Source organism: Drosophila santomea, chromosome X (assembly GCF_016746245.2).
Source record: "Drosophila santomea strain STO CAGO 1482 chromosome X, Prin_Dsan_1.1, whole genome shotgun sequence".
Lineage (NCBI taxonomy): Eukaryota > Metazoa > Arthropoda > Insecta > Diptera > Drosophilidae > Drosophila > Drosophila santomea.
The window spans coordinates 17614057-17640910 of record NC_053021.2 but is presented as its reverse complement, the minus strand read 5'-3'; the positions used below and the strand labels follow the sequence as shown (position 1 = coordinate 17640910).

General features: G+C 46.1%; 5 protein-coding genes across 6 annotated transcripts; 2 read left to right on the top strand and 3 right to left on the bottom strand.

The window, feature by feature from the left end:
* Positions 1-309: 309 nt before the first annotated feature.
* Positions 310-18275, bottom strand: LOC120457012 (serine/threonine-protein kinase S6KL). 2 transcript variants are annotated; one of them, XM_039644169.2, is made up of 9 exons: positions 17671-18275; positions 16123-16226; positions 15842-16058; positions 15656-15779; positions 15493-15591; positions 15278-15436; positions 12861-12949; positions 696-989; positions 310-638 (listed from the first exon to the last, which is right to left on the bottom strand). In XM_039644169.2, exons 1-9 carry the CDS (start codon positions 17944-17946, stop codon positions 531-533), a joined length of 1470 nt encoding a protein of 489 aa, XP_039500103.1. In that variant the 5' UTR covers positions 17947-18275; the 3' UTR covers positions 310-530. The 2 variants fall into 2 exon arrangements, with proteins under 2 accessions (XP_039500103.1, XP_039500102.1); XM_039644168.2 differs by having other exon boundaries at positions 16123-16232; positions 17671-18274.
* Positions 8845-12409, top strand: LOC120457014 (protein bangles and beads). Its single transcript, XM_039644171.2, has 3 exons — positions 8845-8895; positions 9075-9217; positions 10297-12409. Exon 3 carries the CDS (start codon positions 10298-10300, stop codon positions 11630-11632), a length of 1335 nt encoding a protein of 444 aa, XP_039500105.1. The 5' UTR covers positions 8845-8895; positions 9075-9217; position 10297; the 3' UTR covers positions 11633-12409.
* Positions 13201-15271, bottom strand: LOC120457016 (autophagy-related protein 101). Its single transcript, XM_039644172.1, has one exon. The coding sequence runs from the start codon at positions 14832-14834 to the stop codon at positions 14178-14180; it is 657 nt and encodes a 218-aa protein (XP_039500106.1). The 5' UTR covers positions 14835-15271; the 3' UTR covers positions 13201-14177.
* Positions 18276-18521: 246 nt separating the features above from the next.
* Positions 18522-20692, top strand: LOC120457013. Its single transcript, XM_039644170.2, has 4 exons — positions 18522-18740; positions 18803-19323; positions 19388-20156; positions 20214-20692. Exons 1-4 carry the CDS (start codon positions 18661-18663, stop codon positions 20293-20295), a joined length of 1452 nt encoding a protein of 483 aa, XP_039500104.1. The 5' UTR covers positions 18522-18660; the 3' UTR covers positions 20296-20692.
* A 52-nt stretch (positions 20693-20744) lies between these two features.
* Positions 20745-26703, bottom strand: LOC120457017 (coactosin-like protein). Its single transcript, XM_039644173.2, has 3 exons — positions 26234-26703; positions 21080-21403; positions 20745-21015 (listed from the first exon to the last, which is right to left on the bottom strand). Exons 1-3 carry the CDS (start codon positions 26282-26284, stop codon positions 20899-20901), a joined length of 492 nt encoding a protein of 163 aa, XP_039500107.1. The 5' UTR covers positions 26285-26703; the 3' UTR covers positions 20745-20898.
* Between the last annotated feature and the right edge of the window lie 151 nt (positions 26704-26854).

Sequence of the window (26854 nt, the reverse complement as noted above, 5' to 3'; positions counted from 1 at the left end):
TATACTTCTCGTTAAGTTTACAATAAATTAAATACAAGTGATCAACATAGAAATCGTATTTTAAAGTTAAAATAGTTATCGACGTAGAACGAAGTCACATAAAAACATATTTAATTTGAAACATATTTTTAAGAACAAGGAAAACATTTATTTTGGCGCATTGGACTAAAATTACTTTTCGAGCTTGAAAATATAATACAAACATAAACAGTGTAAATATCGCATTCGAAATGTAAAAAAACTCAGTTAATAAGTTTTGAAATTTAACACTGCAAGTTTTTCGAAAACATTTTCACTTAACGCTCAATATAGCACAATATGGAATATAATTTATTATTATTTTAACAATATTCAATTGGTTCAATTTTAAGGTATGCTTTTTCACTTTTCAAATTAGTTAATCGAGTCGAGAGTATAACACTTTTGTACAAAAATAGTAATTTAATGGAACGTTGCAGTTAAAATAATACCGAAACCAGTGGAAAATATATGGCTGACTTTGTTTGTATGGCTTTTCCAAATCGCGGGCACTAGAAGTCCAGGAATGCATCGATGGCACACTGGTTGGTCAGCTGATCGAACTGCCTGTCCTCGTAGATGCGGATGCCATCCCTAGCTATAATCTCCCGCGGCGACAGCTGCAAATGGCAATTGGAGAACTACTTCCATGTCAACGTAAGCTGCATGTGACTTACGCTTAGCAGCTGCTTGGAGCTCAGATTGTAGTCCTTGTAGAGGGCAATCCTCTGGAGCGCCATCACACTGCGGATGCGCTGGCGCGGCTCAATGGTGAGCAGCTTGCGCAGCACATCCCTGCCCTCGTGGCTGAGCTGCTGCACCTCCTCCGGCAGGAAGTCCTCGCCGTCGCCGTCGCCGTCACTGTCCTGCAGACAGCCGTTGATCTGGGCAATGGAGGGGGCATTGGACAGGCCGTCCTCCGGCTCCACACTCTCCCGCCGGCGCAGTAGGTGGCGTTTGATGTTGGGCGACTGCAATGGGGGAAAGGGTATCATTAAGCAGGGTATCATTACGCATCATTCTTAGTTAATCCCATTTATTGAAGCATACTTTTCAGCGACCCTGCTAATTAGCCAAGACACAAACCCTCACTCGAAGTAACTCCACCAAGTGATATAGGTATCAGGTATTCCTATAGATCAAGAACTTGGAATTCGTGTGACTAAACTTCTGATTTGAAACCAAGAGATCATGGGTAGTCACCCAAGCGATGATACACCATACACCTCTGTTTATCTTCTCCGCTCCTCTGTCAACTATTCCAAAAAATAATAATTAGCGTCCGGTGACAACACGATCAACCAAACAACCAAACAACCAAACAACCGAACAATGCTAATGCTGGCGCCCTGAATCATATCGAAATAACCAAACAATTTGGCACAGACGCATGAGCACGCAAATACGCAAATCACAAACGTCAGCTTATTGACAGAGCCAACTAACCACATGGCTTGGATTTTTTTTGTATCTCTTATTTTCTTTTTTTTTTGCCATGAAACCCCATGAACTGGAGTAAACAGAAACTAGAAACGAGACTTTGTGCATCGCTTATTGCTCTGTGGGCCTCATTATTATTGTTGAAAATTCTTGTAGGAAATCGAGTATTTGTTTCAAATTTACACTCTAAAAATGTAAGTTATCTATAAGAGTTGAATCTTAAATAGGCATTTTTTTAAGACTGAACTTTGTTGAGCAACCAACTAATTACATATGCTTCATTTTAATAATAACAACTGAAATACCAAGAACTATGCACTTCTATTAAGAAAAATAAAATTGGCTTGGGTTAGCAAAACTGTAAACAGTCTAAACAACTTGGGAAAAGGTCGAGGTATCTAATCAGTAACACGCTCTAATTACAAAACTAATATAGCTGAATCATCAGTTCTATTTTCTTTAAAGGCCAACACCACAAGCAATAACTATAGCAATAAGTATAGAAATAACTATAGGAATATCTATAGGAATAACTATAGCAATAACTATATCATTAACTATAGAAATAACTAAAGCAATAACTATAGTAACTATAGTAAATGAATACTCTAGAACTTTGATAACAATTTCAGCATCACTACTAGGTCTCTATTTTAGTCAATCCCTGCAATGACTCTGCAAAAGAAGCTGCAATTATGTTGATTACAATGACGGTGGAAATCAGAGGTCTGAAATCTGGATACTTGGATACTTGGGTACTTGGATACTTGGATACTGGGACTTGGATAAGATCCATGTCTAAGATCGGCTGTGCCTAACTAGCCCGGCTGAGCTCAGGTCGGCTCCACGAGCGCTAATGCATGCAAATTGGATTCAATTAGCGCGCTACTACTTCTAAAATAGAAATAGACAATTTTTTTGTCGAGTTGATGGATGTAGCTGCTGCTATTGCTACTGCTATTGCTGGACTTATTGTCGTTGTCGCCATGGAGAGTGCTGTAATACTCGCACTCTCACTTGCCGAGTACGTTCCACATCTGCGGTCACATGGAAGGGAATGATGGGGAAACAACATGTGGCAAATGGCAGATCGACGGCCGAATACTTCGCATGCCATCTCAAATGGGTCTTTCTGGATTGTAAGCGGAAAAGAAAGGAACTCATCAGGGAAATGGTATTTGCTATACTAGTGTACAACTGATATGTCGCAAGGGAATTTTATGTGGTTCGATCAAGCACATTTGTGGATTGGAATACAGTATCTTGCGGGGTAGCAACTCCGCATTTGAATAGCTAAATTCATGCAAATCTAATTTGACAAACGCAATTGTCATGTAAAAGCCACTTACTGACACTGACTAGCTGCTAATTACAGGGGCTGCACTTGAATAATCCTACATATTATATATATATGGCATATATACATATGGTACATGGTAGATGGTGGGATGCATGGTGCTCATGGCGGATGAGTGTAGTCCGGGTTCGAGCAATGCACGCACTTGAACTTAACTTGCACTGCACCCGGACGACAGAAGTGGCCACCACCCGGGCATGACCCAAAAATGGCATCTATAATGGGAGAAGGCGACTACTGGCAGGTGGCATTCGGGAAATAGCAGAAAAGTGCCCCTTAGTCATCCAGATTCATTCCCAGACTACAAGGTGATAAATACACATGGCATGGCATGGCATATATGTATCAGTGGATAAAAGTCCAACTTGGGATGCAGTGAGTGGTGGTGGTGGTGGTGGTGCTGGTGGTGGTGGTGGCCTAATGCCGAGAGATTTCGAAAGGTTTGACCTGCATTTGGAGCAACAAATTAAGCTTAATCAATGCGGCTGCGACCGCCAACTGACAAACAACGAAATGTTGACAAAGTGAAACAGTTTGGGCTGTGCTTAGCTTAGAAAAATTAAATTAAATCACAGACAAGCGAGGCGGGGTAATGTTGATCGGTGGTTCGGGGTAGATCAGGCTAGAGCACTGCGACTGACCATGCCACCTTCCTGGTTCGTTGATTCGAAAACAAGTTGCGAAATGAGATGAGTCGAGCGCTCCACTGATTCTGCTCTGGTTCCCGCAGACGCTGCCCATCTCCGTCCATAGTCACATATGTACATAGATATATATATATATATATATAACATATCTGCTTTATCGCTGACAATGTGACGCATGGTAATTGTAATTGCCGGCACGTGAGCCACTGGACAAGCTGGCTAGTTGGCTGACCAACTGTCACTCCATCGGAACTACACTACAATGGGAATTAGAACTGTTGCAAATTCCAAAGGCCTATCTAAGCCAAGTCGCTCCTAATTACACAACAAATGGCTTTTAATGGGGCTAACTTTTTGATCAACGAAGAAGATTTAGATTTGGTTGGCTGCCAGTGCAGTAACTATAGTTTAATCTTTACAAATACACACTGCATAGTTTAACTAGTAACTGCCATTCTTTCTCGCCGTGTAGTCACAAATCAGCTTGAATCCGTTTGGGATTTCTGCGTTTGATTTGGCCAACTAGATCACAGAATCATCACAAATCACAGATCACAGATCAGAGTTCACAGATTGGCCCTGGCCCAGTCATGGATTGCTGGAGTCCATCTTCCGTTTGAACTGGCATAGGTCATCAACCGGCTTCCTTCTCCGGCTGCCATTCGCTCGCTTGACCAATTATCGTCGCGACAAAGTTTAGTGCGGGCAAAAAAAAAAAAGCTTGATAGTGATTATTATTTTTATATTTCCCAGAATTAATGTCCAGAGATAATTGTCTTAATCGACTGACTGTACATCGCATATTGCACAGTCAGGCAAAAGCCAAAGCCAACGCCAAAATCTAAAACCTAAAAGAAAAGGAAGCCGACAAGAACGGATTGACAATACTTGAAGTGCGCAGCAGCAAAAACCGAAAACAATCTGCAAGATTTCGGATTTCAGATTTCGAATGGCCATTGCGGTTTCACGAGTGCTCAGTTCGCCGATGAGTATATAGTATATGAGTATATGAGTATATGAGTGGCGGTGGTGGCCTCCACCGAGCGAACAGACCTAAACAAACGCGCCAGGAAGTGCTCTTCGACCTGGCCAAGATGTTTGGCAAGTTGGCTCCAAACTCAATGGCGTAATAGGTTGCTTAATCGCCGGATTCGAGATTCACTTATTTAAATCCATGCACATGCACATGAATATCAGTGCGATCGCCTCCAGAGGAACCCGACTGCCACATGACGACCATGATGATGGGGATGGGCCCTTTTCAATTACAGTCATTAAAATGCGTGTCTACTTTAATTACAAATTTCAAAACAGAAAAGGCGAACGTCGCGCATAGATTTTGCACTTTTTATCCCCTCGGGGGGGGGGGAGCAGTCCCAGTCTCTAGTAGCCACTGTCCACTGTCATTGTCCAGCAGTTGGACAGGCTGGATGGGCTGGACAGGCGGCGTATTATGCGACAATGACCTCTTTTCCGTGCTTAGGACATTCAAGGCCAATAACAAAGAGTTATGTATCCATGAGATACAAAAGGCGACTTCAACCGCCGTTCTCTGCTCCTCTACAACTCTGCTCCTCTGCTGGTCTCCTGCTTTTCTGTCTTGCTGGCGATCGCAGGCCTAGTACTGGGATGTGTATGTGCACACGTACACTCGTATGCCTCGCTGTGGAGATGTGGCATGCAGCAAAGCACTGGGCAACAAGGTGGCCCATGTTGCAAGTGCATGCGCAGGCCATGGCTACGATGGTAAACTAAATGGTGAACTAAACCCATGTTGGCCTGTGTAATTACCTTTGGCCAGGATGACGATAATGATAATGATGATGGTAATGCTCCTGCCTCGCGATCTATGCTAGTTCTCCCTTTCGCCTTTGTGTTGACGACCAGGACAATGTTGATGTTGATTGCAACGCATGTGCATTTTTATATTATATTCCCTCTATCCGATCTTCACCCGATCTTCACCCAATCTTAAAAGGCTCTTACTGCACTCCAGTGCAAGTCCAAGTCCATATCCATGGCCAAGTCGTGTCCGCTGCGCACAAATTTATTGCATTCGCTGCTCCGGCGCAAAAAGAGCCTGCAGAAAATCTACGTCCACAGAAGACGGTTCCCTTTTGCGGGCCAAGGCAAATATTTATGCAAGTCAAGAGCATAAAAATGTCGCAAGAAAATGAGAAGACCAGTGCAGCCATTAACTGACCACTTGGCCCAGCAGCCAAGTGCTTTCGCATCCTGCCCTCCACCTCTGAAGGCGCCGCATACCCATTCCCACCTCTTCCCCATCCTCTTCAGATCGGACGACATGCAATGGAGGATCGGTGGACCAGCTCACAGAGCAGTGCCATCCCGTGCCTGGCCAATTTTCCACCATCTCCTCCTCCGGCGCAGCGCCCAAATGTTGCATTTGATTTGGCCCAGGCCGCTGGACGAGGTTTCTGCGCATCATACCCCTAATACCCTTTAAAATAGGAGCTATGTACTTCTGAGGCACAAGAAGTTATACCAATATTCAGAACAATAAGTCTATGTATCATAGATGAAATATCTACTTTAGATCTGCCAGTAAAAGCAGAGTTCTTTAAGCTGATAAAGAATAATAATATATTTAATCTAGCTAAATATCGTATTACTTACATAGATCTTCGACTAAGGAGTTCCTTCGATAGAAGGAAAAAATCATTGAAATGCTAGATTTTCCCCAGGTAAATAGAAACAAGAATAAATAGAACTTCTAACATATCTGAAGAAAGAGAGTATCACTATTTCGGTGCGCCCTATCCAAACTCACATTTTTAATAGCATCGCCTACTTTGGATGGGACTCAGTGGTTCAGGTTTTCCTCTAACTTGGTTGTCCTCCAGCAGAGCTGAGGTTTTTTTTAGATCGAGCCATTAAATGTCAGGTGGGGGGATATTCTCAACTGAATGTGTAAGTGGTGGATACATATATGTATGTATTTATATATATATGTACAAGGACTTGCCAAGTGCCATGGCAAACCTGAGTGAGTAGAGGCTCTTATTAAACTCGTAAAAGTGCGATTTAAATCTAAGCTAAGTTTAGACTATTAGCACGGTAGTCACACCATTCGAATACGTCATCTTTTTTCCATGAACACACAGTTCACAACGGCAGAGTTGTTGTTCCACAGCCGTTCATCCATGGAAATCATTGAGCAACTTAATAATTGCAATTATGCATGATTTTTCTAAACGCAAATATCTAAAGATTATGAGATTCATTTTCGTGACGAGACTTACAGAACTACAGAACTGCGGCGCTGTAGATCGACCTTCAAAATTGGCAAAACGACTGGCTGTTTGTTGGTGTTGGGTCATAAAGGTTTTTCGGGTTCTGGGTATTTGGGTATTTTTTTGTATTTTGCTTAGCCATCCATTGATTTTGCATACACTTTACACAAGTTCCTAGGTACGCAACAACGTGGCCAATCCAGCCTAAATATAGATTTGGTAAACCAAAAAAAAAAAAAACAGGTAGAGAGCCCAGGAGAGATAATCCATGGGCTCATAAAACCCAAAAACCGAACCCAAAACGGGTCGTAAATAAACAGATGGGTCGCGTTCAAATATTTTTGGACAGCGGACTTAATGCGGCTTTCCCTCGTTTATCTCTTCCATCTCGCTTACTATCTCGCACCACTTGTAGTATCATCATAATGTGCATTCTGAAATCAGACTCTTTCCAAATCCAATCAGAGCACGTTTAACTTAAGAGCTCTCCCAGAACTTTTCCGCTAAACGATTGTCTGACCTTAGAGACGTCGACGCCATAGTATCTGGTATCTGGTGTCTTCTATAAGGCATTTCGTTTCCATGTTCCATGGGCGCACACCCAAAGAGAAAAAACGAATGATATGATGTTAGGATTCTCCATAATATCATGTACGAACTAATAGAAATCTTCAGTCTATTGGGTCAGGAATGATTTAAAACTGTTTATCATGCGATATTAAGAAATCTATTTGGGTCTAAGGTATGATCTATTTACGAATCTATTAAATCAAAATCATGTAGTACTAAGAAGAGCACTGGCTTGGATTGAATATTTGATTTTTTTGGTGTGTATAAGCATTATAGCTTTAGTGGCCCAATTTGGAGGAACCGAAGAGGTCGTGGTTGTGGATTTTCATGGGCGACAACTACATACTAGGGGGATTGGGCAATTTAGCGCACATCACTTTCTGGCTGGGAATGGAACTTTCCACCGATCCAAACGCATCTATCCTTTTTGGGTGCTTGGGTACTTGGGTATACTATACATACATACATATATCTGGTGGCAGTCTATAAAAAGAAACGGCAGGCCTGTTTGGAGCTGCCCCAAGGCATTTATCATTCTAAGATAATCAACGATCGGAAACCCCCTGCTTTGATTATGTTAATGATGTTCCTCGGCGGGATCGAATGCAGCCTGGTCTGGTCTGGTTTGGTTTGGTCCTCCTCCTCTGGCCACTGGCTTAGTTCGTCTTTGGCTCGATTGCTAAAGTTCTTGGTGGTGCTGCTGCTGGTGGTGGTGCTGCTAGTGGTGGTGGTGCTGCTGCTGCTGCTGGTGGAACTAGCAGGCATGTTGGCCTGCCCCCTAATCCCGTCTCGTGCCCATGTAGATACCGGTTTTTTTTTCGCCAGGCCAACTCCTCTGCCGCCTCCGAGCTGCTCGGCAGCACCGCCAATTGCATTGAACCACAATTAAGCATTTTTCTTTGGCCCTGGCTGATTGCTGATATTATCAACGTACCAACTGCATTTGAAAATCGTGCTGCGTTTAATGACGCTTATGGCAATCGATCAGCGCGCAGCGGCCCGGCAGTCAGCGATCCTGGCTAGTTCGATTTTATAAATAGATCCTACCACCCCAAGTTACCAAGTTACCAAGTACCAAGTGCCAGGTACCAGGTACCAGGTACATGGCACATGGCAAGAGGTATCCAGCTATCTGCGGTCTGCCAAAGAAGTCGCTCTGCAGAAATGCAGAAGACTTACAAATTGCATTCGCTTTAAAAATAGACAGCGCACGGCGAACAATTTGCCGTCTATTTATGGAGAAAGGGTTCTGGTTGGGATGGGTACTTCTGGAGCTATGGAGCTCATCCATTCCCGGCTTAGAATGCAAGAACTAAAAATATCCATATCCACGGGATCCTGGCGCGACTCTCACGTACACATGCCCGCGCTGCCCCATCCTCCAAAGATTCTGCCTGCTGCGTGCTGCGTCTTGTTGCGGCTGCTGTTGCTGTTGCGGCTGTTGTTGTTGCTGCTGCTGCTGCTGCGACGTTCGTGCCTAGCACGCTGTCTATGGCCAGACCGCCGATGCTCTGCCGACGCCGACTTCGGGCGTTCGTGATCCGGCGACGAGTGTATATAAACGCCCGGCACGCTGGCATCCACTCAAAGTGTTTCTTGAAACTGACCGGTGAGAACACGCGGCAGGCCAGTCCAGCAGCGCAGTGGATTAAGAACATACATACATACATATAACACCACACAAATCCTCCACATATATCACACACTCATATATCTAATTTTTTTTTTTTGAAACAAAAATCCAATATTTTTTTTTTTAACTCTGTGCCGTTGTGTGTTTTGTTGCAGGGCGCGAAACGAAATCGCAGAATATTCTCAAACTAAAATTGCAAAAGCGCAAAACGTTAACCAATAAGTGTATCTGTGAGATACGCAGTGCCAAAGCAAACACAGTTTCTAAATCGACGTTCCACAGCCGCTTCAATCAAAAGGTGAGTAGTGCTGCTGGCCAAGGCCAAGGTATCGAAGCATTCGTAACCGGGTTAAAATGTGGAATCCTTAGTTAGAATCCAAGTATAGCAACGAGCCTGCCTTATCTGCCTCATCTCGTTGGGCTATCGAGGTGGCCAACCAAATGGTTGAGCCAAACGATTGGGTTTCGCAAATCACCGCCAGCATGTCTGTTAACGAGTTTCGATTGCCAAGTCTCGTACATACATATGTATACTATGTGCCCCTAAATGCAGTTTTGGCCAACAAGAGCCGCTCGTAAATTATAAAGATCGTATCTTGGCATCGAACCATGGGGGCACCATTGGCTTCTCGACCAGCCATCGTTTCTTGCGTAACACCCACGAAATAATAGTAGTATACAATAATACCATACTATTCGGGCATATTCAAATGCACATTATTTATGGGTCTGGGCTCAAGAACCCCATTCGATTTGAATCCGTACCGTTATATCTGATATCTGATATCTGATATCTGCTATATTTCTTTCAATAAATTCGGGTCCATCGATGGCCATAAAACGGCCGAATTAATTAGCATAAGGAAATGAGCAGATGGCCGTCTTGCGGGGGCAAATTTGCAAGTCAGTCGTTATCAGATGGTGCGAGATGGTCTGAGGTGGTCCGAGATGGTCAGTTTTAAACCACTTAAGTGATCACCGTTTAAGTGCCACATTTGAATAATTAAACGCTTTCAATGTGGGCCATTGAAGGCGGGAGGCGGAGGAGAAAGGAGGAGACAGAGGCAGAGGCATCATTAGATGCATATGACTGCCTAGTGGGATGCCAGCAGGACTGGCAAGCCGGGTTCTACGAACTGCCGACGAGAGCCAATTTAATTCAGAGGTAGAATTTCATTTAATCGAATTACAAAAGAACCAAACGAAACGTAATTCCACGGAAGACGAAACGATGATTGGGGAATTTAAAACGGAATAGAAAGTCCGGACCACTAAAAAAAAAATACATATATATTCTCAGCGAGGGTCATTGTGCAGCCGAGTGCTTTGTGGGTTCTAAATTAAAGTCCCCCGTTTCCATTGCCGTTTCCATTGCAGAATGAAGTGCCAACTGCTTTTCGTGGCCACCGTGTGCCTGGCCAGCGTTTGGGCACTGCCCGTGCCCGACGAGGAGGTGGCCATCCAGCCGGACAACGCTGCCAAGGCCGAACTCCTGACCAAGACCGTGCTCCCCACCGCCGTTGAGCCTGCACCCTTGAAGCCCGAGGCCGAGAAGCCGGCGGAGACCAAGACCATCGAAGCCAAGGCCGCCATTCCAGAGCAGCCCGCCGCCATCGCCACCGCCGCCGCTCCCATCACTCCCGCCGCCGCCGAGCCAGCCAAGGAGATCAACAGCGTGGAGCTGAAGTCGAGTGCGCCGGATGTAGAGACCGCTCCAGCCATTCCCGAGAAGAAGACCCTGCCCGAGGAGACCAAGCCCGCCCAGGAGACAGCACCGATCGAAGCCGAGAAGAAGCAGGAGAAGACTGCACGCACGGAGGCGGAACCCGCTGTCGAGGCTCAGCCCCAGGCCACCAAGGCCATTGAACAGGCCCCCGAAGCACCAGCCGCCAATGCCGAGGTGCAGAAGCAAGTTGTCGACGAGGCCAAGCCCCAGGAGCCCAAGATCGATGCCAAGTCCGCCGAGGAGCCAGCCATTCCCGCCGTAGTCGTCGCCGAGAAGGAGACACCCGTGCCCGAGCAGCCCGCCCGCCAGGAGAGGATCAACGAAATCGAACAGAAGGAGGCCAAGAAGGACGCTGCTGCTGCCCCAGAGGAGCCAGCCAAGGCCGCTGAAGCCGCACCCACCGCCGCCCCTGAAGCACCCAAGTCCGATTCCAACATCCAGGTGATTGCGCCCGAGAAGAAGTCCATCGAGTCGTCGCCCGCCGTCGCAGCTGCTTCTCCTGCTGCCCAAGCCGCCCAGGCCAAGTCCGGTGAGGCCCCCAAGCCAGTGGACCAGCAGAAGAGCACCGAAACCGTTGCCGAGTCCGCTCCCGTCCTGAAGACCACTGCTCCATTTGCTCCGGCCGGTGCCACCAAGCTGACGGAGGCCGTCAAGGAGCAGGAGAAGGAACAGCCAGCCGCTGATACCGCTACCAAGGCCCTGGCCGAGCAGAAGAAGACGGAGGAGTCTGCCATCCCAGTTGGAGCACCAGAGCCCGCTGCCGCCGCTCCCGCTGCTGCCGTGCCCGAGGCCAAGAAGATCGATGAAGCACCAGCTGCCGAGCCTGTGGCCAAGGGACAGGAGGCCATTGCCGAGCCCATTGCCCAGACACCATCTGCCGAGCCCAAAAAGTCGGAGGAGGAGAAGTCAGACAAGTCCGAGTCCAAGGTCGATGGGTCCTCGGAGTCCAAGGAGTCGGAGGAGAGCAGCGAATCGAATGAGAACTAGGGATAGTAAGAGCTTTACATCTACCACCTTGCCTTAACCCAACACCGCACCACCCGCACCACCAACACCACCAACACCACCAACACCACCAACACCAGCACCACCAATCCTCCCGACCATCGCACCACTGCTACGCCTTGGCAGCGTCTTAATATTACGATCGTAGTTAGTGGTATCCTTAGTTGTAAATGGAGCAGAACGAAATGACACACAACAACAACGTAGAATGAACATGAAGGGCAGAACTGTGGAGAGGATGGCGCCCCCAGGATCAATAGAACCAAGTGGTGGATCGGAAGGTGACCGACCACGCGTAGGCATAACAATTCAATACACAACAAACAGGACAAACCGCTAAGATGGCATAAAGTAATACTTATAATTATAATTTAATTAATGTAATCTTAATTAAATCTTAGTCATTGCAAGACAACCACCCGGTAACCGACCCCCCACCCACCTCAAAAAAAAAAAACTCATAGATCAGCCTACCTAACCATGTCCAAACCAAGACCAAGACCAAGTTCAAGACCAAGTCCAAGTCCAAGTCCAAGTCCAAGTCCTTTCGAGAAATAACAAACCCGAAACGATGCCAGCACTCGATGAGTAGTATCGCCTATGATACATTATAAATGAAAAAAACCTTTTTTTTTATTTGAGCTCTAACATAATGAAACTACATTTAATAACGATAGTGTTATAACGTATATATGAGAAGAAGTATATATGCTTTTATATAGACTGAGAAAATTCTTAAATAAAAATCGAAAAACTAAACTACAATGCATACTAACCTATCTGGGAATGGAATCGCAACTTGGGGGAAATGGAATCCCTGCTTGGGGGGAATGGAATCCCAACTTGGGGCGAGTGGAATGTGAACGTCTAATCCTGAACATAGAATAGATAAATACAGACTTCGAATCGAATGGAACACACACTTGATTATAGAGCTCTGATTCTGACAGCTATGCCAATTATGAACGCTTCATTGTGGACAGGCGGCCAGCACACCGAGTATTCCCCACAGATGCAATGCAGCAAACCAGTTCCCCAGTTCCAGATCTACTGAGATCTGTGCACTATATGGATATAAGGCTAGCTAGAGCTATGGCAATTGCGTTGGAAAACAAATCAGTTTATCGGTTGGTATGCCGAGATGGCGCATGCTCGCATTGTGAATGGTTATTACCGATTGAATTACCGACTACCGGATTTGGTCGCTTACCTTCTGCGTCAGCATCTGACAGGCAATAACGCCCAAGGCCCACCAGTCCACCGCATGGCCATAGGGTTCTCCGCACAGAATCTCCGGTGCTGAAACGATACGAGAGTGGGAGAACGTTTTACCCACCCGCAAACAAATGGTGCAGAGGCAATGGTTTCTTTTTTTATTTTCTTTCGGCGCGCCGAATTCGAAGGATGATACGGACATGGAGTGCGGTATACGGACAAGACAAACGGACAGCTTGGGAAACTTGGGGAACGAGACATGACTGGTTCGAATGATTGGATGGATTATGGGAATAATGCTCGCAAAAAGGCCAATTACATATCTACTTTGAACGTGTGCTTCAGAGGATTTATTCTGCTTAATTCGATTTTACAATATTAGTTAAGTCGTAAAGTACATTTATCGATTACTTTTATAGCTTGGACATACAGATAAACATTGATTTACATACATACACGTCTATATATTGGATCCCCATGGATACATGGAGTCCGTACTATCGTTTAATCACTACAAGTACAATCACATTCTTTTATACATACATTTCTACCGCCTCACCACCTTACCGCCACTTGCCTCGACTTCAACATTAGGTTTAGATGGGTTCTGAACTCGTTAAGGCTGCTTTTCTTCTGCTCTGCTCTCACACACCGCGTACAATTTCATAGCTTGCATCATTTTCGTTATTTACACTGGCGATTAAGATATAATTAACACAATATATTTTGCTCGGCTGACAGCTAACTGCTTGCTCAAAACTTAGAGCTCAAAGCTTGCTTTTGGAACGTTTTGCATGGTTGCTAAAGGGGTTATAGCTTATACATTTGGTGGGATCTGGATAGCTTATGTTGGCCTATGCCATCTACACCCATCTCCGTTTGGCTCTCCATGGCTATCTACGCAAGTCTCCCTCCTGCTTTTAAGTCCTGCCGTGGACATGTGAGTCCAGAATTTACCCATATCATGCTCGTGGGCTAAGCGGTGGTCCATGGAACCTATTGGACATCTAAAGCAATAATAACAACTAAAAGTATTAAGGCAGAACATTTAAGATGAAAGCCTTTACATATGTAAAACGATCTAGTTCAGCAGGGACGTGCCATAAATAATTAATTACTTCGCAATTTCATCTTATCACCCTTGTCTATGACTCACCCCTGGTCATGGGCAACGAAACACCAGGCGTAAACGGTTGAAAAAAAAAATAGAAAAAAGTAAAAATAAATTAACTTGCGAGCAACTAAGCGCAGTGGCCAGCAAAGTGACCTAACTACACAATGATTGGAGGATCACGATTCCCCCGCCAGCCCGTCACATTGCGAGCGTCTCTTTGATGATCTTCTTCATGGCGTTGCCCATGGAGGGCGCAGCCGAGCCCGAGGTGGAGTAGTCAAACTTAAACAAATACGGCTGCACGTCCGGAAAGGATGTGTCGAAGATCAGGTCCAATTCACTCTGGCTGGGCGTTTTAGGCACGTAGTCGTGCCGATTCATCAGCTCGGTGATGTATATGACCTTTTCGGTTAGGAGATCGGAGACATTCTCGCGGCATAGCTGCCTCTCATCCTCGTTTTCGTGCTTGATCAGATCCAGATGCACCGTCCACACCTCCCACGGTATCGACTCCTGCGGGAAGGGCCAGCGGTTCTTCTTTTTCTGGAAGAACTCCAGGCTAATCTGGCCGGAGCCGCAACTCTCGTTGGAGCGCAGTTTTTCGCTGAACGAGTTGATGGCCCGCTTCACCTTGTGCGTCAAGCTGTCCGAGGTGCAGCACACGTAGGTGAAGTCGATGAAGTTGCAATCGACGTCCGTGTAACCGACGGTGCCAATCGAGTACTGGGCATCGCCCGTGTACATGTACTTGCCCAGGCAGCGGTGGAATAGGACGGTGTGAAAGATGGTAGCCACCGCCTCGTCCACCTGACGACCCTCCATGGTCAGATCAAAGACCTGCGAACGCGCGTTCATCGCGATAACTTCTGCGGCTTGAGCTTGGTGTTGAGATTGGTGTTTGTGTGTTGCCTATATACAGTGTTACGTCGGTATTGTGACTCTTGGTTTCCCTTGTTCCCTTACTATCTGTCTGTCTGTCTGCTATGTTATGCCTCTTAAGTCTGATCTTCGTTCTCTGATTTTGTTTACTGGCTTACAAAATTGTTCACAGTTGAATAACCTTTCTCATTAAATGTACATAGTTTTATAGCTTAAATAGTAGTGTTCTAGAGTAACAGGAGGTTATATATGCCCTAATTTCCTATACTGCTCTGTTCCCTTTCCTTCTAAGTTACTTATGCTGGGCTTTCTTGTACAAAATGCCTTTGAACGATTTGGATTGCGATGGATCGGCGCGCCTCTTAACAGCTAAATCTATTACTTAAGTGTTTGTATGTTTAAGTTGGATTAGATCGTACCCATGTATTTGAAAGTGCCACACATGGTGCGCGTGTTTGCCCCCAGTTTGAGCCACTTGCTAAGGCCGAAGTCGGTTAGCTTTATGTGAAACTGTTGAGTTAGCAGGATGTTCTCTGGCTTCGCATCGCGATATATAATCCCAGCGTTGTGGAGAAAATCTGAAAACAGCGTACGTGAAATTTTGCTAAACTGGCTTACGAACTCTTTTACTCACCCAAGGCAAGTGCTATCTCGCCGATGTACAATCGCACCAAATCAATGGAGAAGTGGGTTATTTTTGAGAACAACTCGCCGTTGGGTACGTACTCCGATACTGCAGTGGATTTAAGTATTTAGTATACACACGAAATCGTAAATATAGTTTTATCACAACGTACGAATATGAAGGTTGTGGCGATTCTGCCACAGATCAATTTGCTTCACGATAAACGGATGATGGCCGCACACCTTCTGTATGTCCGCCTCGTCCTTAATCTGCCGCACGCTGTTGTCTTGGATGAGCTGTTAGACAAGTAGGGGAGTTACTAAAACTCTGCAAGTGACCAAACCGAATGCTTAACTACCTTTGATTTCTTCAGCACCTTTAGGGCGTAGCACAGACTGTTGTCAGTCTGGCTGGACACCTTGAAGACCACGCCAAAGGCTCCCTTGGCCACCAAATGATCAATGCGGTACAGGTCGTTCTTACTGGACTCCTTGAAGTGCGAGTTAAAGATTGAGTTGGTCAGAGGTCGGTGCCACTGGGTCTTGCCACGACGAGAGCCATGAAGTGAGGTCAAGCTGGAAGGAAAAATTGGCATATAAAATAAGGAAACTCAAGGGGAGATCTCAGCGATTCTAGTACCTCTTTCGCGTGGCCTTGTTTCGATGACGAAATGAGTTGCGGGCGCCGGAGAAGCTCCAGTTGAGTCGTCCTCCGCTAAGGCTACCAAGACTCCAGGTGGAAAGCTGTTGCTGAAACAGGGCAGATCATTAGGTTTTGCTATACAGTACATACATAATTGTTGCCCTTCGCTGCTATCTATCCCATATGTATTGACATACACACAATGTAAGTAAGTTATTTATACATTGAACACGCGGCGGACTGCCTGTCTGCTGAATGACCACCAGTGCTGAAGCCAACAAAACGGCCTGGAAACGGGCTCAGCGGATTTATTACGGCTTACCTGCGTCGTTTTCAACGGTTACCCAAGCCCTAGCCCTTTCCGTCGGGGAAACTCAGCTAATGAATTCGCAGAAAACTGTCTAGCAATCGTAGAATTTCTACGGAGGCGTAGGAGACTAGGTTCTGCGATGTTCACTGGGCGACGACACGTGCGTTATGGCCTATGAATATTTGCAAACAAACAACGCCACCACCGATGATCGAACAGCTGGGAATGAATCGCAGAAGAGAGCGAGAGAGCGAATCGTCAACAGCCCATACAGTGGTGTCCACCAAAAGTGATCATCTCTTTTTCGATATTTATTATGACACATTCTTGGAAAAAAAAACACGTAGGCGAAAAGATAACGTCTTTCTTCATGAAATTACCGATTTGAAGTTGAATTAACAGAGCCATTAAATGCCAATTCGATTGATATAGCGAATGATTAAGAATTCGCTTATCACTTCCTAAAGCAATCAAAACGAATTAATAGTCAACATGTTGATCTTATCTTTTTCCAAATTCGTTTGAAAAACACTGCACAGCTAGGATTCTTTTAAGTATATTTTTATCTATTAACATTGATGGCTGCTGTTAATAAACTACTAATGACTACTAATGCGAAGTCTTATCTCACTTTATTAAGCTTTAGCGACACCTGTACCAATATGCCTGCCCGCGACTGTGGCCAGCGTTTCTTTGCTTGAGGGTCACCATTCCGTATGGCTACACACACGCGTATGGAGCATAAAGTACAGATCTTTGGAGCTCCGTGTGGGCTGTGCGATCCCCAGATTCATACGCAGAATACAGTAGGGAGCACGCGGGAGGGCGGCTTTGATAAGGGGGCGCCAGAATTTGCGCAGCGGGAGGCTCAATTGGCATGGCCATGAAAGTCGTATGCGAATGCGGAAATACTCGGGGCATTTGAAAAGTGCGGAAAAGAGCGCCCACACACGTGCTGCTTTTGGGGTTTGGGGAGCCGCGAGGAAGAGGGAGGGATTCGTGGGGGTCAGGGGTCAAAAGCCGCGGCGTAATTGAATGGGGAAAACGCGAACCCAACACCCATTAATGACGCAGTATTTATTCGCGCTGACGAGGGCAAACATGGCCAACAAATTGTATATATGCATATGTATGTACGTATACATGTGGGTTGCCTTATCAGCCTGTCCTATATACCACAACAGACACCCACCCACCCAGCACCCACTCCACATGCGACTTCTCTTACTCATTACCTGTTGTGATTGTACAGGCTGTTCCTCCTCGCCCGGAGGATTGGACTGGGTTGGGAGATTGGTTTGTGCCTGGAACTGGATTCTTCTGCTGCTCGGTTGCTCCTGCTCCTGTTGCGGCTGTTGTTGTTGCTGCTGCTGCTGCTGTTGCTGGTGCTGCTGCAGCTCCTCCTGGTGGTAGTGGTGATCGGTGGCTGTGGCGCCTAGTTCCGCTGCGCCTTGTGGCCACTGGGATGTCCTTCTGCTTCTGCTTGCATTACGCGGTTGCGAGTTGCCCATCAAAAGCTCCACTCGTCCTAATCAATTCCCGTTGTTTCTGTTTCTGTTTCCTTGTCGTCCGTTTGTTGTTTACACACACACACACACCGCACACCACCACACTCGTTCCACTGGAATTGCGCAATCACCGTTCGTGTGCGTGCGCGTGTGTGTGGGGGCAGCCGAAAATTCGCAGTAAAAAGCGCGCACTTCGCAGCCGTGTAAGGTGAAATTCTAATATAAATATTTGGTAGCTAAGGCTGGCTCTATTTTGCTGTTTTTTCTGAGTGTTGTTTTTGTTGTTGTGCAGGTAGCAGTGTGCCCAGCTGTCGACACCTGAGCGCGAATGTTTTCGGTTGAGCGACTGGGCACACTGCGAATTAGGGACGCGTGGTGTATACTAAGAATACTATAGTATTACATTGGTATTCCTTGTCCATTAGTGTTAGTATATTACCTTAGTAATTAACGCGTTATTTTTCTATACAAAACGGTCACTCAATTGGGAATATATGCATGCAAATTTTCATAAATTTAGTATTTCGAGTAACACGAAAATATTTTAGCGATAGTTGCTATCGATAGTGCTGGGCGATAGTACAAACAGCCATCCCGAGTGTCACCAGTGAAACGCCAGCATTTTTTTTTTACAAACAGAGTACGAGTTATCTGGTTTTCGCTTTTTTGGTTCGTACATAGTTTAGGAAAGGGTGTGAAAAGCAAAAGCCGGAAGCCATGGACATCGAACTGAGTCTGGACGAGATTATAGAGCGAAAGCGCGGGCAAGGCGGCCATCGTCCCATCGACAGAAAGTTGTAAGTGCATTTGCAGGACAGCCGAAAAAATGGCGTTGCACTTAATGCGTTTTCTATTGCAGCAATCCGAACTTCTCCAAGCCGCGCCGGTTGCTGAACAAGCCTTCGTTCAAACCATCGGGCGCCGGAGGATCCCTGTCTGATCCGCCGGCAAAGCGCACCTTTGATGCCAGGAACAAGATTATTCAGAAGACACGTGCTAAAATAGCTGATGCCCGGGATCTGATCAATCAGAGCATGCGAGACTCTGGCATAGATGCCCGCCAGCTATTGCTGGAGCGGAAGAAGGGACGTCCGGCGGGCCCATTACCTGATGATGAAGAGGATTCGATGAAACCATCACGTCACGGACGAGGAACGGGAGTACATATTGGTCCGTTTGCTCAGCGCACCATTAGCATGTCAAACCACCCGGGTGGCAAAATCCAGACGAAATGGGACACGGACGACGAGGTCGTGAGACTGCGTGATCCCAGATTGGCGGGCCTGCGTCGTTCCTTTGGCCCCAGATCCAATCAGCCGGGCAAACCCTTTGCCCCACGCGGCTATGTTGATCATGACAATATGCAGGACCTCGAGGATGGTTAGTTAGTTAGCTAGTGCTTTCTCCGCCAACTTGTACTTTAAAACCACTCGTTCTATTTCAGAGGAGATCACTCGCACACTGCACTTTGGAACCTACACTGGCCAGCAGCAGCCGCCGCCGCGCTACACCTTTGGTGGCTTTGACCTGAACCGCGACGATGACGTGGAGATGTCCACGGCTCCACTAAAGAACAACATAGCTAGCGATCCATTCTCTATTTACGAGGTGGCCCGCAATCGCATTGAGCGACCTTCGTTGCCCACCCCACTGGTAGTTGGACGCACGGATACCAGCGAGAAGCTCTTCGAGCGCCGCCACCGCAACACGGTTAACACAAGCAATCTTCCAGAATCGTTGCGGGCTCGTTTGTTTGGCGGTGAGCCGGATCGTCGCGTTTCCCATGGAATCTACGCAAACGAGAACCGGGGACAGGTCGCTGGTAGCGGTGGTGGTGGTGGTGGTGGTGGTGGTGGTGGTGGTGGTGGTGGTGGTGGTGGTGCAGCTTCATCGATGTCCCACTCGATGACAATTCGCCGTTCACCACCCACATTGCCGCTGGGTACGTCGAACAGCAAGGGTGGATATCGCCTGCTGGTGAGCAATCTGCATGCTAATGTGACAACTGCGGATATTCGCGAGCTCTTTAGCGACATCGGCCCAATGTACGATGCTCATGTGGTGCGTCCTGGCACCGCCGAAGTTATTTACAAGTCACTGGAACACGCCGAGATGGCCGTAGACGCCTATCACCATCGTGAGTTCGATGACCAGCCAATGCACTGTGTGCTGGTCAATCCGCACTCCTCCCACCGCTCGGCACACAACTCCAGGTGAGTGAAATGCTACCAAAGATATCGAGCAGTATTGTTCAACGTTCTCGTCCGTAGCTCTCGCACAGTGACCACAAACTCGTCTGGCGTGGAGGTGGACATCGATGCACTTCACTCGGTACTCTTCCGAGACCGCTAGGTAGCGTCCGGAAACTAAGAGGCAACTAGACAATTTTCTAGACATACCACTCAATTCATCATCTCCTTAGTTATAAGTTCTACAACGTAAACCATCTTCACTTTAGGCGCGCTTGTCGAATTTGAATCGATACAACCGGCGTTTGTTCAGAAAACTAGACAAGTTCAAACGAAAACATTTGTTTAGTATATACACTATATACAAATGAATAGACAAGAACATGGTACTATTCAAGAAAAACATTTCTTTTTGTTTCGGCTACTTTTTTTTTTTACTTTCCTAACGAACTATTTGTATTATCAGCAAAACAATGTAGCAGTCTCACTATATACATAACGAATTGTATGGCATCCAAAATAATTTCACATCTTTTTTTGAAGAATGGTATTAAACACTATACGCGTACTTTTTTTGTCTTTAGGATGGTAAGAAAAACGAAGGTGACCCAGTAATGTTACAATTGCTTGTATAATATTACATAAAATGTACAGTTTTTAAATTTCATAAAATTAATTCATAATAATTAAAGAGAAAGGAGCAGTTTGGTAAGCAGTTAAGAGTTGCAAAAAAAAAAATGTATATATAAAGTAACTTGGAGGCCGCTTAGTTATCCCGGATGCCCGTTCCGTAGTTGGCACCGCCGGCACGGTTCAGTGCCTCCCTGAAGAGCTCAATGTCCAGTTCGGCCTCCACGCCCGCCTGCAGTTCCACGGCGAAATTCTGCAAGGGATTAGAGATTAGAGGATCTATTTCTTCACCTGGCATCTAGCAGCTGGCTACATACATTAAGGACATCCTTGATCAGCGCCTTGTCCGTGGACATCTTGGCCCGCTGGATGACGCCCACCTCCTGGCCGATCCACGTCAGGAAGATGAACTTCTTGCGTTTGGACATCTCGTCGCCCATCTGGATGCGTATGTAGCCAAAGGCGCGCTCCGAGTCACCGAACTGCTGGCGGAATTCCTCGAAGCACTGACCGCGTGCATGGACAATGATCTGGGCGCCATCGAACTTGAATACCGCCCACTCGGTGTCCGTCAGATCGGAGCGCACATCCTCGTAGGCCTCGCGAATCGAGTCCTTCTCCAGCGACGTGGCCAGTGGCATCTGCGAAAGAGCAAGGGGAAGGAGGATTATAAGCAAGCTTGAGGGATTATAAGCAACTTTCAGTCGGAAGTAACTATATGGCTTAATTATGTATTCCAAGTCCGCCTCGTTCCGCCAAGGCAAATCACCATCCACCATCCGCTTTGGCCGTCGATAACGAATGTATTGTATGCACTCGATGCGGGGCCAAGTACTCTTGACGGCGCCATCTATGAATCAGATTCGATCGTGGCTTTCGCTTTCGATGGTATATTACATTCAATTCAATCCATTCAATTTCCGTGTCAGGCAACCACAAAACGCCCAAGGAAAAGGCACGCCATTGCATCGCCCACTTGCATTACGTTCGGGCAGATTCACCAGATTCACATTCACGGAAAGCAATTTGTTGCCACTTTAGTGCTTCGCAAACATAATAATATCAGCGGTTCAAAAGTAGCTATACTAAATTTGTAGTTATTTCAAACAAAAATTAAAGGCTGTACATTGATAAGCTTGGGTATACCCGCATATTATGTTATATTACACCACTTCTTGATAATGATATCGAAGGGGTGCCATACTTATGAGGGTTCCGGTTCAAAGCCCAAACAAATGATTTAAAAATATTGATATGTAAATGAATTTAAATTGCCTGATAAGTTTGATTGCTTGATAGGGAAATTAAAAAACCGAATTTCTGTGACTTTGAATTGTGATTTATTAAGATGGGTTTAGTTAAGCTGATTGGAAAGCGTGGAAAGTGATCGGATCGATGGGTTTCACTTAGTACGCATGGGTCGGAAAACTACCCTTTCACGTAGTGCACTCTTTTGTTGCTCATATTGTCTTAAGCGGATCGCCGCATTAAAATCAATTTACGCGTGACAATTTTCAATCAGTAGCCGACGGAAAGCAGGTCAGAGATTTGATAAGTGAGTTGAAGTGACTGGGGGTCGTCGGTGTAACTGGATGACAACAAACAAAGAAAACCGAAGTGCCAACCAAACAACCCGGGCTTAAAGTCAGGAACAAGACTCGCGTATAAATAGACATTGAAGCTGGGCCAGAGATGCGGATACAGATACAGCTAGATATACAGATACAGATACAAATGGGAAGATGGAGATAGAGATCGCTCTATAATGCGTTCAATGACCGGAGAAGAGTACGGCGTCTGGTGAGAAAAATCAATTAGAAAAGCGACGACTGCCGAAAATATCAAAAGCCAAACAATTAAACCCAAAGATGATTCGGGCGACGACTTTCACAACGCAACGCAGTGAGAACTTGGAGATTGTATATGTATTCTATACGTCGCATAGAACTATGGAACAGCTCTAAAGCTCCCGTTTCGTGGCTCTGAATTAATTAGTCGGATGGCAAAGAAAAAAAAAATTAAAGAAGATGCGGACGCAAACTGTGCCAAAAAAGAGCGGATGGCTAAAAAAACCGTTGCAGCAAATGACCCACCGAAAATACCCAACAAATTTTCCCCCCAAACAAAAAAAAACCAGATAGCAGATAGCAGATACAAATTTATATACAAATGTCGGTGCTCCTAGTGCAACCTCCATGGGTACGTGAGCCAATTTGTTGGCTAAAATTAGCTGAAACTAAGTTTCCAACCGATAAGCCCGATAACACATACATATGTATATATACAACTATATGTATGGCCATATCTACTGCTCTGAAAGAATGACAACACGACAAATTAGATCACTCCAGTTGGGCTGGGGACTGCACCCAAAGATCAGATAGGATAGGCTCGGATAGCCCCTCCTCCGCAATTGACGCAATGCCATCGAGTTGGTCCCAAAACACTGATAAGAATAGTGTCGCCAAACTACAGGAATCGAAATTAATTTATTACCGAAAGTTCTTGGGATCGCCTGGGCAATTAGTGCCATTCCCTCAGCAATCTGGTAATCGAGATGGGCTCGACTGCTTCAATTTTACACACCATAAAAATCCACTAGAGGTTGGCGCTTAGTCATAAAGAATCGAGAGAGATTGGGCTTGCTGGGAGGGTATCGAAAAAGGGAAAATAGTTCCAAGGAAAATCAGAGTGCGTCATGCTCGAAAGATTCGCATGGAAAAGCGACCATAATTGATATGGTTAATCGTGATTCTGGATGCAAAAAACAGTCACCAACAGTCTCAGACAGATTGATAAGTCACCTTGTATCGATGGCAGGAAATACATATACATATATATTTAGTTTCATTTCAATAATCATAATAACTCCATTGAGTTAGCCAGTTAGTTACCAGCAGGAAAGCCATCTGCCAAACATTTCGCATTTCGCTCTACTCAAATGGCCTGTGGCCATGTCCGATAGATATAGATATGTACACATGTTTCAATGCGGACTCGTACGTAATGAGCCATATATGTATGCCCATGTGTGCATTCATACAGCACGTTGCATTGCCAGTATATATCTATATGTATATATATAGCTATATCCATCGATATCTGGCAATGAGCGGACCGGCGATGCATCAAACGCGGCTATAACTGCAGCTAAACGTAACCAAGCATAGTGCTGCAAATAAAAATTGCCAACGAAATCGAAAACGAAACCGAAACCGAATCCAAATCCACAGCCAGGTGCTCAAAACTGACTTGCCGCGTAATGCCTCAAATCTGATACCCTTGTGAAAGGTAGTTGCAGTTGCAATAGCTGCCAGATATTCTTGAGTGCATACTTCGAATACTTGCACTTTTAAATCAGAATCCAAGAACCGAAAAGTCAGGGCCACTAACTTCAAAGATACATATTCCCATATCTTTTTTTCGCTCAGCGGAATTATGGGATTATTTCAAAATAACTCCGATAGTACTATATAGTATGTATATATAAAGTGAGCTCATAAAGCAAATACTGATGTATGAATAATCAGAGTAAGAGTATTCAGCAAGTATTCAGCAAGTATTCAGCAAGTATTCAGCAAGTATTACTTTCGACTGCACTTCACATTTTGTGTTTCATTCGCTTTCGTTATGTGTGTACAAGTGTACTGTACAAGTGTGCACCGAAAGTGTTTTATGTTGACTAATGAATTTCAGATAAGAGACGGGAAAAATTCCAAATAATACGATCGGACCGTGAATGAAGGGAAATAAAGGAGAGGCGTTGCAGATATATGAAATATGGCACAGTAAAAGCACAATATGCGGGATATTCTTGAAGTCGACGCAACTGACTCACTGCGCTGAATGCCGAGTAGTGATCGGTCAGGCATTTGGAAAATAACCAATAAATTGCAACGAATCGGTTATTAACCGCTTCGCCTTGGCCAGGCCAAAAACAAAAATGAAAAAACAAAAAACAAATAAATAAATAAATAAATCCCGATGTAGTGACAAATTGCCAGTTGCCGCAGCGCAGTCGCAATGACGTACTTGCTCCGCGTCTGGCACCGCCGATATGTCAATGTTCTTTCGCCCAGCTTTACTTTGTTTTATTTTCACTGTATTTTATTTTTTATTCAGCAGTCGTCGATGTTTCATTCGCACACACACACACACCACACACACACAGTGCTGCAGTGCAGGAAACAAAGGAGCAAACTGTTTTGTGGCTGCTCACGCCCCAGACACCCGGAGTCGGGGGATTTTGGATGCCGGATGGGGATGGGTATGGTACGGGGTATGGGGCATGGGGTACAGGGTATGGGGAGTGCGTGATTCATGCCGCCTGAAGGTGACGATGACGACTTGGGGAGTGGATGACCAAAATTGGCGCGTCAGGAAGCGACATCCGAACATTGGAGGGTGTGGAATGGCTAATATCCACAGACTTTTATTACTCCTTTTGTTTTCGCCACTTGCAAACCTCGAAATTATATGATTTATTGGCCTGGCTGCCAAGCAGGAAAGCTCTTTGTTTGGTGCCATAGAGATTAGGTCGACGCACAAGTGCTGTGCACCGAAAGTCACATGAATCGCACATCTCGCGATCAGCCGAACGAAGTGCCCCCAAGATAATGGCGCTGCAACTGCTTCCATGGCCCGCCGCCAAACAACCGTAATCTGGAAAGCTATACGTGTTCGCCAGGGAGACGGACTCCGCCGCATTAACCACAGCACAGCGTCTCCGGTGGGTATCGCTGGCGTCTCGAGACGCGGGAGCAAGTGCATTGAAAACGCACTTGAACTTGATATGCAACGCATTTGGATACAGTTTTCGGTTTTGGATACGAACTCGAAGTCGGAGTCGCCCCCGCAATCTGCATCCGCCCCCGCAATCGCTTCGCGCCGGGATGATGCCCCTCGAGACTCGGTGCCTGCCCCATGTCCCTGCCACTGCCACTGCCACTGCCTCCGCCCTCCCAGCCAGAGGCATAAAAGCCAGCTGCATCCCCGCCTCCTGGACCTCTGGCCCTCTGGGGCCGGTTCTTGTGGAGCGGAGTCGCCGGCGAGCCAATGTCAGAGTTATTTACAGACACTCACGCATGCCCAGCCGAGATACACACACGTCGCATGGGCACACACTGAGAGAAAAGGGTATGGCAGATGCACTATTTCGTTAAGTGGCTACTATTTCCATAAAAAGTGGCTACGAAACTCCTTCTTATATCTACTTGATATGTTTGTAATTCCTTGAGCTAATATAATTTTTCTGATGCGCACGTTTTCTTTCGGTGTATCCATAAGATCTCTCTCTATCTGACTCTCTGGACTGCTGGCTGCCCCATCCCAATGTTTTATAATTCTTAATTTTCGGTCGTCCCCTGTATACACACACATTTCATGGACCCTGCCCGCAGCAGGACTACTCCAACTCCAACTCCAACTTCAATTCCAACTGGAAGTCCATGTGTGCCCACCCCACTACTCACCCTTCTTGGCTTGCTCTCCACCAATTGCTCGACCTCGATGCCGTCCGACATGCTGGTGCTCTGGTGGCTCTGTGTTCTGGATGTGGATGTGGATATGATTTCAGATGCGCAGCTGGGATGCTGGTGCTCTTGGTAAGCGCTTGCTGGGATCGCGAGTTAATCTCGAATGGTGAATGGATCGGATCGCTGGTCCGGCGGGAGGAGTTGACCGTTTGCAAGGTGACAGCAAAGTGGCAGAGTGACAACGAAAACAAAAATACACAGCGCCAGGAAACAACAAAAACACACACACACAATGCAATGCAATGCAGGCGCACAAAGAGCGAGGAACAGTACAGAACAGTACAGAACAGAACAGAACAGAACAGAACAGAACAGAACCAGCACAGTTCCAGATGATATCCAGATATCGGAGCAGCCGCTGAACTTCGTCCGACCACCACGAGTTGTATCTCACGAATGCCGCGTTGCCGGCGTCTGCAACTCCGAATGAAGTGCCGTCGACTGCCCGAAGTCGGCGGCGCAGTCGCCGTGGGTGCGAGCGAGATGCACGGGACAGAGGCCCCACGGCAGCTGATAGACATGCACCAGGTGCGACAGAGACAGAGCGGCGTGGGGAGC